At 39.5% G+C, this 19,437-nt stretch overlaps 1 protein-coding gene across 1 annotated transcript in view; it reads right to left on the reverse strand.

The window, feature by feature from the left end:
• Positions 1-7,533: 7,533 nt before the first annotated feature.
• Positions 7,534-19,437, reverse strand: part of LOC149777679 (uncharacterized) — a 42,751-nt gene continuing 30,847 nt past the window's right edge. The window contains exons 4-5 of the mRNA XM_089938723.1: positions 12,457-12,633; positions 7,534-9,637 (exon numbers count right to left, since the gene is read on the reverse strand). Coding sequence (XP_089794849.1) covers positions 9,411-9,637; positions 12,457-12,633 — 404 coding nt within the window. The 3' untranslated portion in view covers positions 7,534-9,410. The remainder of the gene's footprint in view (positions 9,638-12,456; positions 12,634-19,437) is intronic.

Here is a 19,437-nt window from a genome sequence, read left to right on the forward strand (position 1 = left end):
AAGTTTGCATCCTCTCCCGATTGCAAGGCTTCTTTCACTACCCCAAAGTTCACCACTCGACTGGTACGATAATTCAGAGTCAGTCCTTTCACTTTGCACGTCGTATGCACTTCTCCTTGTTTGTCCCGGTATTCGTAGCCGTAATTTTTGGGACCACCACTGACGAAACTTAGAATCTTGTCGTCGGGATGCTCGTCTGTCCAGGCTCCTAAACGGTCTCCTTCGATGTTAGGGTGATGTTGAATCGGGTGATGGATGTAAATGCAACTGTCCGTGTCAAAGTACAGGACGCGTTCTTCTAACAGTTCTAAAGCTTCGTACAATTTTAAGCGAGCATGAGCTGTCACGTAAGCCGCAATGATGACATTTCCAAAAGGGTCGTCTTGTACAAAGTCCAAATCTTCTTCGTAATTGACCAAGATCAAATTCTCTCCAACGACGTCCACGTGTTTCATGTATTTGGTTTTGTCGTGAATCATCTGGAAGTAGCGGGAAGGTTCTGTCAAATATTCCGTCTTGGGTAAAAACGGTCGTTGTGCCATTTTACCCCACAAGCAATTTAACATCACTTTGGCAAACGATCGCCTGCCTTCGTTTTTCTCGATGTGGTCTAAAGTGATGCCTTCTTGTTCCCGGTATTTCTCTTTGAATTGTATTTGGTCTTCGGGAGTGTGACACCAGGAAGGATAGCCGCTGGCTTCTTGTTTCAGTTTCAAAAAGGCATCCACGTAGTCGGCGAAAATGCCTTTCTGAGTAGGGTCACCCTTGTGTATTGTTGTGTCTTGGGAAAGTGGCAAATTTCGTACACTTCTAACAGTTGGTATCCCATGTCCAGAGCTTTGAACAATTCTACGCTGACCCAGGTTCCCGTCAAGGCCCGTTCTTCCTGGCTGTGCTGACAAGGTTGGTCTTGGTTGCACGTTTCGGCACAAGTACGGCACAAGGGAAACATCAGTTTGTCTTGACAATGGTGAGGTAAGACGGGATGGTATAGGTTCGTGGGAGGCAAAACTTTGCACTTGATCAAGCCTTCGTATTGTCGAATGTTGACCAGGTCGATGTGTTCCGTCAGCAATTGCGGGTGCCCTGTAGGAAAGCGACAATATTTGCACACGTAGGGATACAGCGAACACACATCCAAGTATTTGATTTCTTCTCCTTTCTCTTCGTTGGCTTGGTACAGCAAACAGGTGGCATTGGTCCTTCCTCCGTACAAACTATCCCTCGGGTTCAGCGGGTCCATGAACTGGTAACTTTCCACGAGGCGTTTAAACTCGGGATCGGTTTTCATACGGTGATCGTACTCGTGTTCCCACATTTCCACCACTTGGTATCCTTGCTGTTCTAACTTTAGGCGCCGCTGACAAGTGTCCTGGTACAAGTCTTCCATGGTTCGTTGCAAAAACTGATTTTTAGTGCCACGGTCAGAGTAACAGACGGGACATCCGTGAAATAAGCGATCTTGGGGTTTTCTAAGTCCCAGCCATCGACCGAATACGTTCCGATGGTCTTTTCGCCTCCTCCGTTGCGGGCATGCTGAATCCAGTTGTCTTCCTTGTCACACAAGTAATGTAACCAACGTAGGGCTTTGACCGAGTATTGACGTTTGACATAGTTGGTCGTTTGAGGACTGATGACAGCCACGGTCTTTTCAGGCATGAATCGTTGGCGGTACACTAAGGAACACGCTTTGGCAATGGTGCAAGCTTCTTTCAAAGGATCGACCCCTCCGTGTTCCATGAACAGTTCTCGAAATTTTCCACAGCAACGTCGTAAAATGTCCATGTCGGAACGACAATACTTTAGCATTTCTTCCTGAAAGTCGAAAGGGTCCGAGGCGTGAGCCTGGTACCAAGCGTAGAAAGCTTCTCGTTGTTCGGTACGCATGTTGTCGGGGTCGTAATAGTGAGCCTCAGGTAAATGGGGTAGAACGGCGTGTTGATTGCCTTCCGTATTGAAAAAGTGTGGAAAGTACCCTTTAGCCATTTCTGTCATTCCAAACGTTTTAGGCATTCGACTCAAAGGCATGGCCAAATAGCTCATCGAATCTTTAAACTGTACTTGTCCCACTTGCATGAAAATGATTTTGGCTCCGTTCAAAGTCACTTTAGGACGCTCGGTGCCTTGTTCCGTATAGTACCTCAAAAGAAACTGTCCATCGTATCCGGAGAAATTGTGAGCCATCACCGTGGCATGACGATGACAATCTCGGTAACGTTCGATGTCCTCTTGGCTCCACGTCTTGTCGACGGGGTCTAAGACCCATTGGGCAAAATCGGCTAACGTGTTCGGTCCTCGAAAGATTTTTTCACGCCCTCCAGGAATCTTGCTGCAGTGAGGGCAATGACTGAAGATAGGTTCTTGAATGCACTTCTCGCATGCTCGATGAGCCACGCAGAAAATTGGGAATGTGAATGCCGGTCTCTTGCATGCATTCGAAATCGAAAAAGATGAAATTGCCTTTCTTCTTGTGACCGTCCTCTTTCTCTGGTGGGGGTTGGTATTTTTGCATTCCCAAGAATCCGGTGATACTGGTAATGGTATCGAAATGGTCATCGTGATGATAAACGTGAATGTATTTTCCGTCCTTAAAATCTTGCCCTCGAAACAACAGAGGCCCGCGCATTTCTTGAGGGTGCACTTTCAAGGTGTATCGTAGAGCTAGGGCATCTTGCAATTTTTGCATCTCAGGAATGCCACAGGGTGTGTCTTTGGACAGGCCAGCTTGTTGCAACAGGAGTTCTGCTTCGTTTCGTTGCTTGGCTCGATCGGATCGTTGAATAGTGTTCCAGGTTCTTTTCCATTCTACCGTGTCGTTCTTGTTGGCATAGGTTCGTCCCACCACGATGGCACGGGCTAAACACATCTGGTCATGAGGATTGTGAATTTGGACAAGGCTACGCTTAATGCTGCGAAGCTCGTTCACCAATAACATCTTTTTGCTTGCGGTCCCTTGAGGAGGAGAGACGTGGTTCATGTCCAATGTGGCTTTTCCATCGGTGATGTCAAACTGGTCATTAGATTGTTGCACGTGTTGAATCTTGTCCATGACTTTGGAAGCAGTCAATTCTGCAGGGGTGCTAAACTCGATCCAAACAGGGGATTTCAAACCGTCGTGTTGTATGGAAAGTCTCAAGCGATCGTCTTCTTTGGGTTGACATTGTCGCTTGAGTGTGGTGAGCAAAGAATCCCACACCCCGGTGATGAACCCTTCTGCTTTCTCTAACGGTACTTCGGACTTGAAATCTTTAAACTTCACCGTGTATTTGTAAGCCGTGGTTCTAAATTTTCTAGAGGAGCGCCTTTCCGTCTCTCGAATGGAATAGTATTTTTCAGGGTTGACTAAGGGTGGCGAACTTGGTTTAGAGGGTTCGGATTCTGGTTCACTCATGTCCTCTTCAAAATCACTGGCATGAATTTGTGCCAAGATTTCAGCCCTGGTACGAGGCGATAGATCACGTTTCTGCCTCTTACTTTCTTCTTTCTTCTCGAATGAATTAGATCGTTTCATCTTGAAAGCAAAAAGTCAAATGACTCAAGTGTAAACACCATGAGCTACTTTATAGTCATAGCAGACCAGCGTATATAAAAGGGTGTGTGTCTTGTCCTTTCACTATTCATTTCACTCTCAAGCCGAGCACAACGATGGAAGAGACTACCCAGATGGAACGTTTCGTCAGAGCTTTGCGAGGGGTCATTAGAAAATTCTCTTCAGACCAGCCTACGGACTACTCTCCTTCCTTTCGAGATAAAAGTCAAGATACTTGCTATATCTGTCAGAAGAAAGGGCATTGGTCTTCAGAGTGTCCAGACCGTCAAAAAAGAACAAAAACAGGGACTAAAAAAGACAAAAGTCAAGATACCTGTTATTATTGTAAAGAAAAAGGACATTGGTCTCCAGATTGCCCAATAAAGAAACAAGAGGAGTCAGAAGAAAAGAGGGATTCTTCAGAAGAAGAGAGGGATTCTTCAGAGGAAGAGAGGGATTCTTCAGAGAAAGAAAGCAGCCAGGTAAAGAAAAAGAAACAGGAGAAGAAAAGAAGAAGGGAAGAAAGTGAGGAGGAAGAAGAGGAAAAGAGTGTGACGGTGAAAAAATTCAAAAAACAGAGAGACTAAACAAGGAGACAGAAGAAGTCAATGAACTTTTCATTAAAGTGTTGTGTTGTGAATTGTGAATTGGATTGTAAAAAATGGAGAAAAGAATAAATGAATGATAAAAGGTAAGTGTCTTTGAGTTTTGATTTTAAAATAAGAAGCTACACTCACGCACTCATACACAGACACGTACTATAAGGGTAAAATGGGCTGTTAAATATTTTCTTTGAGTTATTGGCAAATTGAAAGGCTATCTCTTTTCGAGAAATGTGGGTGGCCCTGAAAAGGGCCTTTTTCTTTATGGTGTAGGGGTGAGTTTAAGCAATCAACTTTAACTGTCTTAAGCCTTTGCCACGGCCAAGGCCTACTTCTGGACTGCGTACTGTTGATGATGATGATTTGGTTGAAATCACTAAGGGTGGTACGGTAGGCTTAGTCACAGGGTTGACGTGTTTAGCTCGGGAAGGTCGTATTCTCTTCGGTCGTAATAAAGAAGTCTGATACATTTGTTTCAGACTTCTTAACTCCGCTAAAATGTCCAACAGTACCGTGACCGTTTGATTTTCACCCTCTTGTTTCTTTGCTGCTACTTCTTCTTGCTGTTGTTGCTGTTGTTTTTTTCTTACCTCTTCTTCTTCTTGCTGCTGTAGGAGAAAAACTTGTTCGGCTTCCTTTTGTCGTTGTATAAATTTCTCCAATTCTTCTTTCTGTCTCTGTCTAAAATTCTCCACTTGCGGTAATGAAGAAGGTAACGAAGGTTCCGGAACAAATTCTTGCGAGGAGAGAAAATCCACAAAATCCCAATTCACCTCTTCTGAAAATAAGTCCGGGTTCCCTTGGGCGGTCTCCCCTACTGGTGCACCCCATTGGATCGTTTTCTGAGTTTCCGTCATGTTGAATCACTGTCGCATAGATTAACTGCACACAAGCGCTAGCGAATCTATATTGACTAAGTGACGTCACAGACTGCTCTCTTCGGATTGGATGCGGGCTGACTGAATTTCGTAACGCGTGTTCGGATTGGTGAATGAACTCAATCCGTTTCAATCCTACCTCTGCCTATAAATAAGCGCAGTTCACTGAATTGATTTACCTGTTCTCGTCGCTTCAAGATGTGGACCACAGTTGAGTCATCCACCCTTGTGTCTTCCATGATGTTTCGGACAGACTTGCTCATGTATGTCCGATCCAAGTGGACCGTTGTCCACAGGACAAACACCAGCCTGTGGATACGTAGGATCTACGTCGAAAGACAAGGATGCCTGAAAAGAGTGCTGATTTACGGACCAACAGTGAGACGCAGCCTAAGGACAAGAAGAAGACCAATGCGGTGCCCTTTATGTTAATGAATACATTAACATAAACCCAAAGGCCCTTTTCAGGGCCAGCCATATTTCTCGAAAAGAGATAGCCTTTCAATTGCCTACCCCTTTTTTTAAAAATTTAAAAAAAAAAAAAATCCCATGTTAAATTCCCCTTGTACGTATATTGACCCACGATTTATTCCCATGTTAAATTCCCTTGTACGTATATTGACCCACGATTTATTCCCATGTTAAATTCCCTTGTACGTATATGTTCCCACGATTTATTCCCATGTTAAATTCCCCTTGTACGTATATGTTCCCACGATTTTTCGCCATGTTAAATTTCTCTTGTACGTATATGTTCCCAAGGGGGTCTGTAATGCTAATTCCCATTGTACGTATAGTATCCCCCTTCACTACTGGCGACGTTACACATATATTATTATTATTATTGTTATTATTATTATTATTATTATTATTATTATTATTATCCTGCTGTGACTATACATTTTCCAGCTAAATCATGCCAGTCGGCACATATTACTCGATTCTCGGTTGAAGAACATTCACAACTTAATTACACACGAATTTATGCATTACACTCCTTATCAGAACTACTTAACTTTATAGTTAGCGATTGATTGACACACATTTTCAACAGAGAAAAATCAATCCTCAGCATAAATGATTCAAATTATACAATACAGTCACTTTACATGTTCAGCTAATTTTGTATCAGGCGAAATGCATGAAATCTTACACTACTTGATTTGTATTATATACAAAACAGCTGAATCCGAATTCATTCGTATAACGTGATATTGTACGACGTTCTTTCTATTCATGAATGATATAACATATACGGTTATTTCTGAACTCTAGGAAAAATTGAAGTATAAATTTAAAAAATGAATAAATTCAACAATAATTATAAATTTACATCAGTGAACGCATTGTATGTAATCGAGACCAACCTCTTGTTTTCCCAGACCATTGCTCGCTTTTCATCAGAAAATTTTCCATGTCTCATATTTATATATGGATTTCTAAAAGACCCAGACCATCTTTTGCTTTGGACAATTTATTTAGCAAGAGAAATTACTTATTAATTTTCTCGGTGTCCCCTAAGCGTTCTCCCCTGGCAGAAATATTTAGCCTACCAAATATCGCAAGGTGACTATTTTAAAAGCCTGACTTCCGTCTGTGACAGCCTACCCCCCCCCGGTAGTTTATTTTAACCAATCAGGATTTCTTCTTTACCCGCCTAAAATCTTTACACTCACATTGAAGTCAGAATAATCCTCTCCAGTCCGCCTTTATTAATAAATATTCTGAAAAATATCATTTTATGACACTGTTCAAATGGATGACAACTTCATACAATTTTCTCTGCTTTGTCTCAACTCTGTCATGTTACTGCAACATGACCTTACACTGAAGTGTCTGTCGAATCAGTACTGAATGGTTAATATTCAGTTCATGCTTACAAGCAGGAGCGGTTAATTATTAAAAACTGCCAAGTTATAACGGACCTAGCCAATACCTCAGTCTAAATGTTTACATGTTTACGTGTCATGCTGCCCACGACAGAAAGCACCGTGAAACTATACTACAGAAATCATTCTACAAACGTTATCTCTTATTACTAAACTTAATGGTTTTTGCTCTTGTCGGTTACATAGTTTAAGACTGAGACATTATTATTATTATTATTATTATTATTATTATTAATTATTAATTATTTATTATTATTATTATTATTATTATTATTATTATTATTATTATTATTATTAAATTAACCAGTAATTGTACTGGTCGAAATATTAATGCAGTTTCGACAAAAAAGCGGCCATAGTCGGAGATTTATCGATAAATTTGACTTAAGATTGGACAAGGTCGGAAATCCATCAATGGCTTTTGACTGATGATTGGACAAGGTCGGAGATCCAACAATGACTTTTGACTGGAGAGTGGACTCAGTCGAAGATCCATTAATAGTTCTGAGTGAAGAACTTACAATGTCGTACAAGGTCGGAGATTACTAAATGGCTTGTAATTGAAGAATGGAAAAGGTCAGAGAACAATAAATGTCTATTAAGGCAAAGCACAAATAAAATCAACAAATAACTCATTTATATTTTAAATAATTTATTAATTTGGTAAAACTAAAAAGATTGACAAAATAGGAAAGAATGTAATAACTAATAATGTATAACAACAATTTTATTGCACTTTCGTAAAATTCAAATGGTATAGAGGATTTAAGGAGCATCGCATGAGTTTTGAAACTAAAGATGAAGATGAATTTCAATCACATAGCCGTTTAAATTGATCAAATTAGGGAAAATTATTTTCCTAAAATAGATTCAATAGCTTGAAAGTTGTTCAAGTTAGAAGTCAGATGTACAGAATGGAAAGAAGTTAGAAGTCAGGTGTACATAAAGGCAAGAAGGTAGAAGTCAATGTATACAGAATGGCAAGAACTTAGAAATCACTTATACAGAATGGCAAGCACTTAAAAGTCATGTATACAGAAAGGCAAGAACTTTGAAGCCATGTATGCAGAATGGAAAGAAGTTAGGAGTTATGTACACAGAAAGGCAAGTACTTAGAAGTCAGGTATACATAATGGCAAGAAGTTAAATGTCATGTACACATAATGGCAAGAACTTGTAAGTCATGTACAGAGAATGGCGAAAAGTTAGAAGTTAAGTACACAGAATGGCAAGAAGTTAGAAGTTATGTACACAGAATGGCAAGTACTTAGAAGTCATGTATACAGAATGGCAAGAAGTTAGAAGTCATGTATACAGAATGGCAAGAACTTAGAAGTCATGTATACAGAATGGCAAGAACTTGGAAGCTATGTACACAGAATGGCAAGTACTTTGAAGTCATGTATATAGAATGACAAGTACTTAGAAGTCATGTATACAGAAAGGCAAGAACTTAGAAGCTATGTACACAGAATGGCAAGTACATAGAAGTCATGAATATAGAATGGCAAGTACTTAGAAGTCATGTATACAGAATGGCAAGAAGTTAGAAGTTATGTACACATAATGGCAAGTACTTAGAAGTCATGCATACAGAATGGCAAGATCTTAGAAGTCCTGTATACAGAATGGCAAAAACTTAGAGGTCATGTATACAGAATGGCAAGAAGTTAGAAGTTATGTACACATAATGGCAAGTACTTAGAAGTCATGTATACAGAATGGCAAAAACTTAGAAATCATGAATGCAGAAAGGCAAGTACTTAGAAGGCAGGTATACAGAATGGCAAGAACTTAGAAGTCATGTATACAGAATGGCAAAAACTTAGAAATCATGTATGCAGAAAAGCAAGTACTTAGAAGTCATTTATACAGAAGGGCAAGAACTTAGAAGTCATGTATACAGAATGACAAGTACTTAGAAGTCATGTATACAGAAGAGCGAGAACTTAGAAGACATATATACAGAATGTCAAGAAGTTATAAGTCAGGCATACAATTTGGCAAGAGAACGAAAATTCATTTTTTAAGATTTCAAGATACTTTTATGTGACACTGGAAATATTTTGATTGAAAAAAAAAATTGTTATGCAGTTGAAACCATAAATATGAGTGAGAATTTGTTCATTGCAAGCCTTAGAAATGAAGGTGTCTTAAGATGTAAGTGAAGAAGTTAACAAAATAGTTGATGTAGGAATGTCAGTACCTATCCATTAAAAATAGTTTTTCTAATATAACTGTTAATCATTTGGACCTACCCCACCCAACCCAACCCCATCCACCCCACCACAATTACACCCAACCCCATTTTTGCACTACTTTAAGACTAAAACATAATAATTGGATCATCTCTTAGGGAATATTGTGCATTCGTGAGTTTGCGACGTTGGCGGTCTAGTGGATTACTTGTTATTTTAATCCATTTTATTTTCTATTACATAATGCATGAAAAAAATTTGCAACAAATTTCCATTTGACTCTGGCTTTTTCTGGTAATAGATATTATGATACATTAATAATTTCGGCAGATAAACGGCAATTTCCATGTAGCGGCTTTCTTTCCAGAACGGTCCATGGGCCTTATCCAGTAATAGCAAGGATTGATACAGACTGGTCCACATGTAGTGTTACAGCATTTGGTTACACCAGGACAGTCCATATCGCTCTCACATCTCTCGTTGCAATACGTGCTAAGACCTGGGTGATGTAATGGACAGCTTCCATGTTTCTCCGCGGGAACTGAAAAGAATAGCAAACGTTTACAGCAAATTATGTCGTCTACCATCGTTCGGTAAGTCCATATTTTAGCTTAAAATGTGGCTTATATTGCTCGAAATTCAGGGTGTCTGAGAAAGCATGCATTTTCTCTCAATCTGGTGACCAGAAACTTCAGTCCAATACGAGAACAAGATGGAATTATTTCTGAGAAGATTTGAAATAATAATAGCACCGCACAACATTAATACAGGAAAATTTGCAGCTGTTGCTGCTGTCAATGTTGTAAGATTCGTCAATGTGTTATTCATAGTTGTTGAAGCTGTTGTTTCATAATTTGAAAAGGAAGATGAAAGAGATAAGAAGGACAACACAACTACAATGTCAATTCCTGATATGTTTCAACTGACAATGACGTTAGAGATTAACGCATTCTGTCTAAAAATATCCTGATTTAATTGTGAAATTGGTATTTGACAATATATTAGATTTTATCCCTGGAAGTAATGGACTTTTTGACCCCACCAGGTCATTTGAAGCTGATTTAGAAAGGACGATGTATATTATTTAAGAAGGTCGTGATGAGTCAAAATATAATTCTGACCAAGAGAATAAGGGGAAGAAGATAATTATTTACCCCCCCCCCAAAAAAAAAAATAAACAGAAAAAAGAAAACGAACAGTCAGCCTGGTTACTTGCTTGTCATTGCTTATCGAAAACTCGGGTCCACGTAAAAATAAAAAAAACACATGCAGAATGGACACGACCGGTTTTTTTTTTTAAATCTGAAAGGAAATGCACTATTGCTCATATATATGTGCAAATAGGAATGTTGCATAGATAAATAAAGAAACATGCATTAATTTACTAAGCGTAATTTGTTACCTAGATCAGAAGACAAAAATGGAATACCTCAATAAATAAGTAATTACAGTTGTCAGTTCAAAGATGGAACATTTTCTTGAGGTAGAAAAACGTTTCATATATATATATATATATATATATATATATATATATATATATGCTCACTTTACATTTTCAGAGTGGTGCATTATTTTATGATATTGCAATCACGTTCACTTCATATTGCACTCACGTGCACGACACGTGAGCCCAATAGTGTATTAGGAACTACTTTGTAAACAAATCATGTAAACTCACGTAGTAGACGCTTTACGTTTGCTTGATTAGATTTGTTTCTAAATGAACTAAAGCAGATGTTTCGTAGGCTGACACATGCCAGCTGCTGTGCCACATACCGCGCTAACTTTGATACAATGTTTCGGATTTAGGTTAGCTATAGACGCCAGACAGGTCATACAATTGCTGGGTCACTACAAAATAACATGCAAGTGACAAGGTATAAACTGTCGTCATTCGCTGGTAATAAGAATGGCAAAAAATATACTTAGTTTTACACCCTGAATTTCCTCAAAATGTACTTGCTCAGTTCTGCAAATCAGAATTACATGAGCCATGTCATGGATTCTCAAGCTTGGTTACACATTTCGAAATTTTACTGTAATTTCGACTACATTCCAAGTGCAGTTACTTCCTCCTTACTGCACTCAAAATGAAATAAAATACTGGCGCCCCGAGTGGCTGAGTGGTCTAAAGCGCTTTCCGTTACGGATCACTGCTGTCTCACCTCTGTCTGCATGTGTTCGAGTCTCAGATTCGGCCAATGTGGGTATGCGAGAAAGCTTGCCAGTAGCTTCTCGTGTGTCGGTGGTTCTTTCCGGGGTTTTCCCGGATTCTTCCTCCACCATTTTTGCTGGCCGCCATGTATAGCCTATCATGTGCTGAAAAATGGCGTTAAACCCCACAAGGACAACAACAAAACATTATATTTCATAGCGTTATTTTGCTAATTGCAATTGAAAGATTTCATAATTTCCCCATATTATGATTTCAAACATTCAATAAAAGAACAGAGCCACACATGAATCTGTCAACATGCTGCTCCCTCGCATGCAGAATTGACACAGATAGATCCAGTTCATAATCACACAATTTAGCAGAATTGACAAAAATACAAAAATCTATTCACTCTAGACCAAACAGAAATGTTGTTGCAATGCGCATTCATTCACAGTATGACTCAAAAATTTAAATTTTAAGTAGACCAAAAGGCCATTTTCTTTCAAAAGTGATGTCTAGCGCGCGACTAAGTTCAAATTTATCTGGGCGGAGTGATGCGTGCATTAATAATGTTGTTATTGTGTAATGTTGAATCTGCCCTTATGTATTTAGTTTGGAATACGGCATAAATTCAGTTACTTTGTTTCTTGTAGTGTATTTTTGTTTATATAATTAATTCCTTAGGAAGAATAAGAAAATGAGCATACAATAAAAAGGTTACTGCATTTGTGTGAAAAAAATATGAACTCGTTTTGTCGGATGGATATTCTTCTGCACTCCCAAGGTCGTGCAGTATGTCCATCTGACAAACTCGTTCATATTTTCCCATACAAATGCAGTAACATATATATATATATATATATATATATATATATATATATATATATATATATATATATATATATATATATATATAGTTCTGCTTTGAAAAAGTTTCACAAATAGATGAGTGATGAGATGGAAGAATCAATTCAGCAATTTCTTCCTTATTTCTTCACGATTCCCTATCAAATGAATTCATATTTAAGGTACCATTAGTTTAGAAATATAAACTTACTCTAATTTCGAAATTAGGTACATCCCCAACACTGGTCATCGATTTGACGAAGGAGATATGAGATGAGTACAAAACAGACAATATTTTGATCCACCATACAGATTTAATTTAATTTGCGTGCATTATGAAGAAAATAAATTATTACCGTCTCGCACCCTCCTACATATGTGACCACACCCATTGAAACAACATTTCTCGCTGGTTCTGCAGTCTCCGTCGTTTCTACACTGCTCTACGCAAGGTCCGGGAGAGGCCGTAAGGTGTGGGCACTGGCCTGGTCTCGAAATTGACAATTCCATCTCCGGCAATAAGCCCTCATCAGCTGAAATGATACAGTGTCCCAATCAGTGTGCTACATTGTAGAATGACAATTATGCAATGGCTCAGTGTTGAACATCTTCTGGAATTACTGGCAAAATGGTGCGCGTTGACATACATAGGTATAAGGGAATCTATATCATTATATATATATATATATATATATATATATATATATATATATATATATATATATATATATATATATATATATATATATATATATATATATATATATATATATATATATATATATATATATGGTATGTATGTATGTATGTATGTATGCATGTGTGCGTGCGTGTGTGTGTGTGTTTTCTCACATTCCCATATGTGTATGACACCGTTTGCCTAAGTGAGAAAACCATGATGGACACGTTTGTGCGCAACGAGTACATTTAGTTGCACTATAGGATACGCTTATCCCAAACGAGTACATTAAGCTACCCTACCAAGCAGGATAAGCTTGTCCCGAAAGAATGCATTTACTGAAAATATTACGTAGGAATCGCTGGTCCCGAACGAGTGTATTTAGTTACACTAAGACGTAGGGTATGCTTTTTCCAAACGAGTGCATTTAGTTACACTACGACGTAGGGTATGCCTTTTCCAAACGTGTGCATTTAGTTACATAATAGGATATGCTTATCCCAAAGAATACAGTAAGTTACACTATAGGACACGCTTGTCCCGAGATGTGCATTGACTTACACTATAGGACACGCCTGTCCCAAGGAGTGCATTGAGTTACAATATAGAACACGCTTGTCCCACAAAGTGCATTGAATTACACTATAGGACACGCTTGTCAGAAAGAGTGCATTGAGGTACACTGCATGACACGCTTGTCCGAAAGAATTCAGTGAATTACACTGTAGGACACACTTGTCCGAAAGAGTGCATTGAGTTACACTGTAGGACACGTTTATCCCAAACGAATGCATTTATTTAAAATATTATTACCCCTTTAATTCTTTTTTTTTCTTCGCTAAGTTTGAAAACTGAAGCTAATAAAAGGTGAATATACAATGTTGGGGTGTGGATTTGTTTTTCATTATTGCTGCCGTCAATTTGATTTTATCCAGATGTTAGACAGAAAACCAGTTGTCCGAAAGAGTGCATTGAGAGTAGTGAATGGGGGCACTTTACGTACAATGGGAATTAGCATTACAGACCCCCCCTGGGTTAGATTACGTACAATGGAAATTTAACATGGCGAAAAATCGTGGGTCAGATTACGTACAAGGGGAATTAACATGGCGATAAATCGTGGGTCACTCTACGTACAAGGGGAATTTAACATGGCGATAAATCGTGGGTCACTCTACGTACAAGGGGAATTTAACATGGGGAATAGAGTTTGGGCTTGTTTAGGGACAAGGGGAATGGAACATGGGATTTTTTTTTTCTTTTTTTTTTAAAAAAAATTTTTTAAAAAAGGGGTAGGCAATTCAAAGACTATCTCTTTTCGAGAAATATGGCTGGCCCTGAAAAGGGCCTTTGGGTTTTCTTCTTCTGCTTCTAATTTCTTCTTTTCCTCCACCAACTTCTTATTTTATCTCCAACACTCTTTCTCTTCTTCCCTTTCTTTTTTTTCTCCTCCTCTTCTTCTTTCTTCTCTTCCTCCTCTTCTTCTTTCTTCCTCTTCTCATTTTCTTCTTCTTTTTCAATTTTTTCGTTCCATGTTCTTATTCTTATCTTTTCCTCTTCATCCTCCTTCTCCTCCTTTATTTCCTTCATCACACCACTGATCATGTCCTTTGCTTTTCTTAAGTTGTTAATTTCCATTTTTACTCTATGCGGACTATAAGAATAGTGGTCTTCAACGAGTCGTACGAGCATTTGTTCTATCATGCCCAAATTGTCAAGGACGTCTTGCAATGATTGAAATTTATCCAGGTGGTTTGAAGCCATTTTCTATGTAGAATGGTTTGAACGACGAATACTGTGGGTTCTTATACTTAAAGCGCGTACGTGAAGGAAAACATCCCCCTAAAAACATAAAATGGATCTTACCTAGATCATGACCAAACAACGCGCGGACGTGAAGGAAAACATCCCCTACTTTTTCATTTCATATAATATAACCCAAACTATACTCTCCACATTTGCTAAGAAACAATAAAGAAACCCATAATCTACTATTCGCACAAACATACCTTTACTCATACAAACACAAACACACAAACACATACCCTCACATTTTTTAAAAAAAGAGTTAGTGTTTATATACACACTACTCTACCTACACACATTGGCAAATTAATAGTTATTTCTTTTCTAGAGTATTGGGTAGCCCTGAAAAGGGCTGTTTTGTTTGGAACTTCATGGGCACCTGGTTAATGGTGGCACCTTCCAGGCCTGGCGCCACATACGCATCTTATCCCCCAGTTACTTTTTACCTTTTGGGGGGAGAGAGCAGAGGCAGGATATGTCGCTTCAGAATCCCAATTTTCGCTCTCTGGGATTTTGAAATTTTTTCTTCTCTCCTTTTCCTCCTCCTCTTCTTTGTTTCTTCTTTCCTCTTTATATCTTCTTTCTTCTTCTTTATATCTTCTCTCCTCCTCTTCTTTGTTTCTTCTTTCCTCCTCTCTTATCCTTCCCTCCTCGACAATGGCTTCCGCGGCCAGTTCATTTAATATGCGCCTGGCATATTCCAGATGCACATGAAGCTCCAACAGTTTCTCAAGTCTCGTGTTCATTTTTTTTGGTGTTGATCAATCAACAAGGGTAGCTGGACTGCCGAACGAGTTTCAATTTATACTGAAAGCGCGGACGTGATGGAAAACATCCCCCTAATAACATAAAATTCATCTTACCTAGATCATGACCAAAAAAACAACAACGCGCGGACCTAAAAGAAACACTCACTCACTTTTTATGCTACCCATCACTATTTTAAAATTTTTTATAAATCACTTCAATAGACTATCCACATACTCAAAGCAATTCAATCTAACTCCAAATATACACCTCAAACACCAAAAAACAAACATCATTTTAATCTAGTATCCACACCAACTTACTTTAGCTCTTACTAACACAAACACACCAACACATACCCTCACATTTTTAAAAGCAAGAGTTAGTGTTTATTTTCACACTACTCTACCTACACACATTGGCAAATTGATGGTTATTTCTTTTCTAGAGTATTGGGTAGCCCTGAAAAGGGCTGTTTTTTTGTTTTGCTATGGCATTCTTTTTAGTTTCTAAGAATGCGATGTCCTCTGAGGATAGACTTTCTGGCGATAGGTCTGCTTCTTCGAAAAGAGAAGAACTCTTTCGTGTCGATACGGCAATCGACAAAGCCTCTGTCAGCTTAAGGTTGTTGCTGCTGTTGCTGTTGCTGCTATTGCTGCTGTCTCTGAAGTCTGTACTTCTCTGTCCATTCTTCTTTTTCCCTGTTCATTTCTTCTCTGAAGAGCTCTTCTATCAGGTCTTCAGTGATTTTTAACATTCTCACATTCTCTATTTCTTCTGGCTTCGGTATCAGACTGTGTCTGACCCTATGCAAATTCACGTAGGCTTCGTTGAGTTTAGCTAGTTTGGAGCACATCTTCGTAGGAGGATGAGTCAACAATGGATGGTTAGACTGGGAACAACCCGGTTCTTAAAGTCAAAGCGCGGACGTGAAGGAAAACATCCCCCACACGGTTTTCGAGCCGCAACGTTTAGTGAGTGTCATGAGAGGGATAGTAAGAAATGAAAGAGCATCAATCCAACATTCTTCTAGCTAAACAAAAGACAAAGGCATTTTTTTCTAAACACAACATTTTTTTATTCAAAAATCACTTAACACTAAACAACAACATTTCTAACATTTTTTAACAATAATCCAACACTATAACATCAAACATTTTTTTCTAATCACAAACATTTTTTTCTCAATTTACAATCTACTTAGAACAGGGCTGACAACGTTGTGAATGAAATTGTGATTTCCACTGTTGGAAATCATTAGGCCATTGATGGACACTACGTTTCCTAGCTTGAGACAAAAGATAAGCATAATGGTCACAAAACCATCGATCTACTTTCACATCGTTTCTAGCAGAAGAACGAGGATCGAAATGAGTCACTAAATGTTCTAAGGAATAGCCCAGGCTGCGATGATGCAGAAAATACACACAGTACTGTCCACACACCAAGGAATCTGTGCCTTGTAATTTCACGTTATTGAATCGGGTGGTTTGAGCATTTCTTCTCATAAAGTCGATGATATCGTCTTCCAAAGGGGGCAATCCGTACGAATCGAAATATTCCACACATCCTTCTTGAGGAAAGTAGACGGCTACCCTGTGGGTTCCTGGGAGATGACTGTCGTCCGTGTTGATCACGTAAGCTTGATGGTCTTTAGGTTTGCGATGAGGGAGTTCATCTTTAGCACAGACGACAGGATTCCAAGAAGCCATATACGAACTGTGGTTCAAAAGGTAATAAAGTTCCCAGGTATCCATTGTTTTGTGTGGTTTTTTTCTTCTTCTTCACAGGTAATAATAAGTCGTCAATTCGATCCTGAGTTTTTGCTTGAAAATGTCTGACGAATAAACGGTTATTCGTTCTGTTTCCTCACTCTGATTCAGGAGAGCTTCGATACGATGGATCTCTTGAGTGGTTAATGGTGGACAAGAATGTTCACGCAAGTCTTTATACCACTGGTGCAACACGTCTTTGTCCGAGATGAGACTCCAAGCTTCGTCCAGATACTCGTCCAATTTTTCTTCTTGACTTAACATTAGGCATTTATCGTGTTGAATTTGACTAGGATGATCGTTTTGACATCCATAACAATTTTTCTTGATCAATTCCGTTATTTTGTCGACCAAGTGTTTGGCAAAACAGGAGACTAAATGGGCTTCTTGTTCTGGCCATCTCGACTTCATCATGATTACTTCTTCTTCCAGGGTCTCCTCACATTCCATGTCTTAAGTTTCTCCACTAGGTAAAGAGGGATAACAGTCTTCCATGGTTTCTAGTAATCTAGAATGACTTCTCTCAAACTGTTGATTTCTATGGTATTGTCGAATTCTGCATACAGGATGACGTTCACTGTCTTGTCCAGTGGCTTTGCAAACTGAAGTTCCACACGAATCAGGCCGGATTTTAAAGGGTGGAAATGTCCTTCGTCGCTGCCTTGGTCTGGAGTGAAATCGAAAGCCCACAAAGCATAGCCTCCTGCATAATCGTCGTACGTAATGCCGTGACTGGTATTGGTTCCTAACTGACCGGTGGCTTCGTACAGGGACAAGTACGATCTCAAGTAATTTTTGTTGGCAAAGTCAGGTTCGAAAGGTCGGGTACACAAGGTTTTGCCATCGCGACTGACTTCGATTTTCTTCACGTCGAAGTGTTGAAAGTTGAAAGGATTTTCTTCGAAGGTTCCGTTGAAGGCTGAATTCGAGACCATACCAAGGATTAAACGCTTGGGTAACTGTCCTTGGAACAGATGATCTTCGATCATGGAATGATGTCCAACGGGAATGGTGAAGGTTTTCACTTCCACGCGACGTATGGGATACTTGGCGGTCGTTCTGCTCAACGTTTGACTGATGTCGTTACCTACTTTAGGTAACACTTCCACGCGTCGTACGTAGAGTTTGGCCTCTTCGATTTTGCTTTTAGGAACCTTAGCATTCTCAGCCAACAAATGGAAAGCGGCACTGCTACGATTCAGTCTCAAGCGGACATTGACTCCGTTCAGCAAATATTTCTCTTGCAACCACATGTCCAAATGCAAACGATCCATCAGTTCTAAACTCTTCTTATCTAAGATTTTGAGTTCTCTTTGCTCAAAGCCGCTATTGGTTCCATCTACAAGGTCGAACTTGCCCGCTTCGTCAGGTTCCCACAGCACACAAGCATTGAGATGGGTATCCTTGGCATCTATTCCGTACGTCAAGAGATTTTCCAGGTAGGCACGGTAAGGGTAAGTATCCATGCTGCTGCTGACCAGTTTGTTATTCAAGTACAAGTCCACTCCACTAAACAAGGAATGCATGAAATTGTTGACGGGAGCTATATTCTCAGTGTCATCTACTGCACCATCATCCTTATCTAGAACTTTGACTTTCAAGTACAAGTAAGTGCTATTCAGATCGATGTAATCTTCGGGCTGTCCTTTGATTTCAAACTCGATGGGAGCTGAGGCTGTCAATGAGGAGACGGGATGAAATTCCACCCATTGAGATTCTTGCATCGTCATCATGGTGGGGGGCATGGCAAACAGATCCAGTTCCGTCTTGGAACAAGCGCAAGACTCTCGGTGCATCATTTTTTTCTCTGTGTCTCAATAATCGAAAACGTCTAAGTCTCGAACGGTTCTTCTTTTCTTAGCCTTTCTCGCTTGAAGTCTGGTGAAAGGGTGTTTTCTTCGTCGTCTCTTTCTGCCTTGTCCTTGCTGAATGCCTGACTCGGTAGCGTGCAGAACATTTATAGGTGTGTCTCGTCGGCCCAAAATGTCTTTGCCCGTTTGCAGCAAGACATTTTTGCCAGCCCTCATGAAGGCTTCTTTAGGGTTTTGTTTGTCGATGATGACATTTTGGAGAAATTCTTTGCCTTGCGTCAGTGCCGCATCTTTCAAGGCGTGCAATCCGCGTGTCACCATCGGTTTCAAGACTGGGGCCACCGAACGAAAGGCCGATTTTAACATGTCTCCTAAGCCGTGTCCTCGCTGTCGTGCAACCCCTCGGTACACTGGATACATGACTTACTTACGAGTCGTGAGAAAACCGTTTTCGAAAATGGAGTTTCACCGTGACTTTTCCTTTGGTGAATGGAATATTTTGTCCTAAATCTCCTTTTATAG

Source organism: Sinohyriopsis cumingii, chromosome 17, assembly GCF_028554795.1.
Source record: "Sinohyriopsis cumingii isolate HCF-2022 chromosome 17, ASM2855479v2, whole genome shotgun sequence".
Classification (NCBI taxonomy): Eukaryota; Metazoa; Mollusca; class Bivalvia; order Unionida; family Unionidae; genus Sinohyriopsis; species Sinohyriopsis cumingii.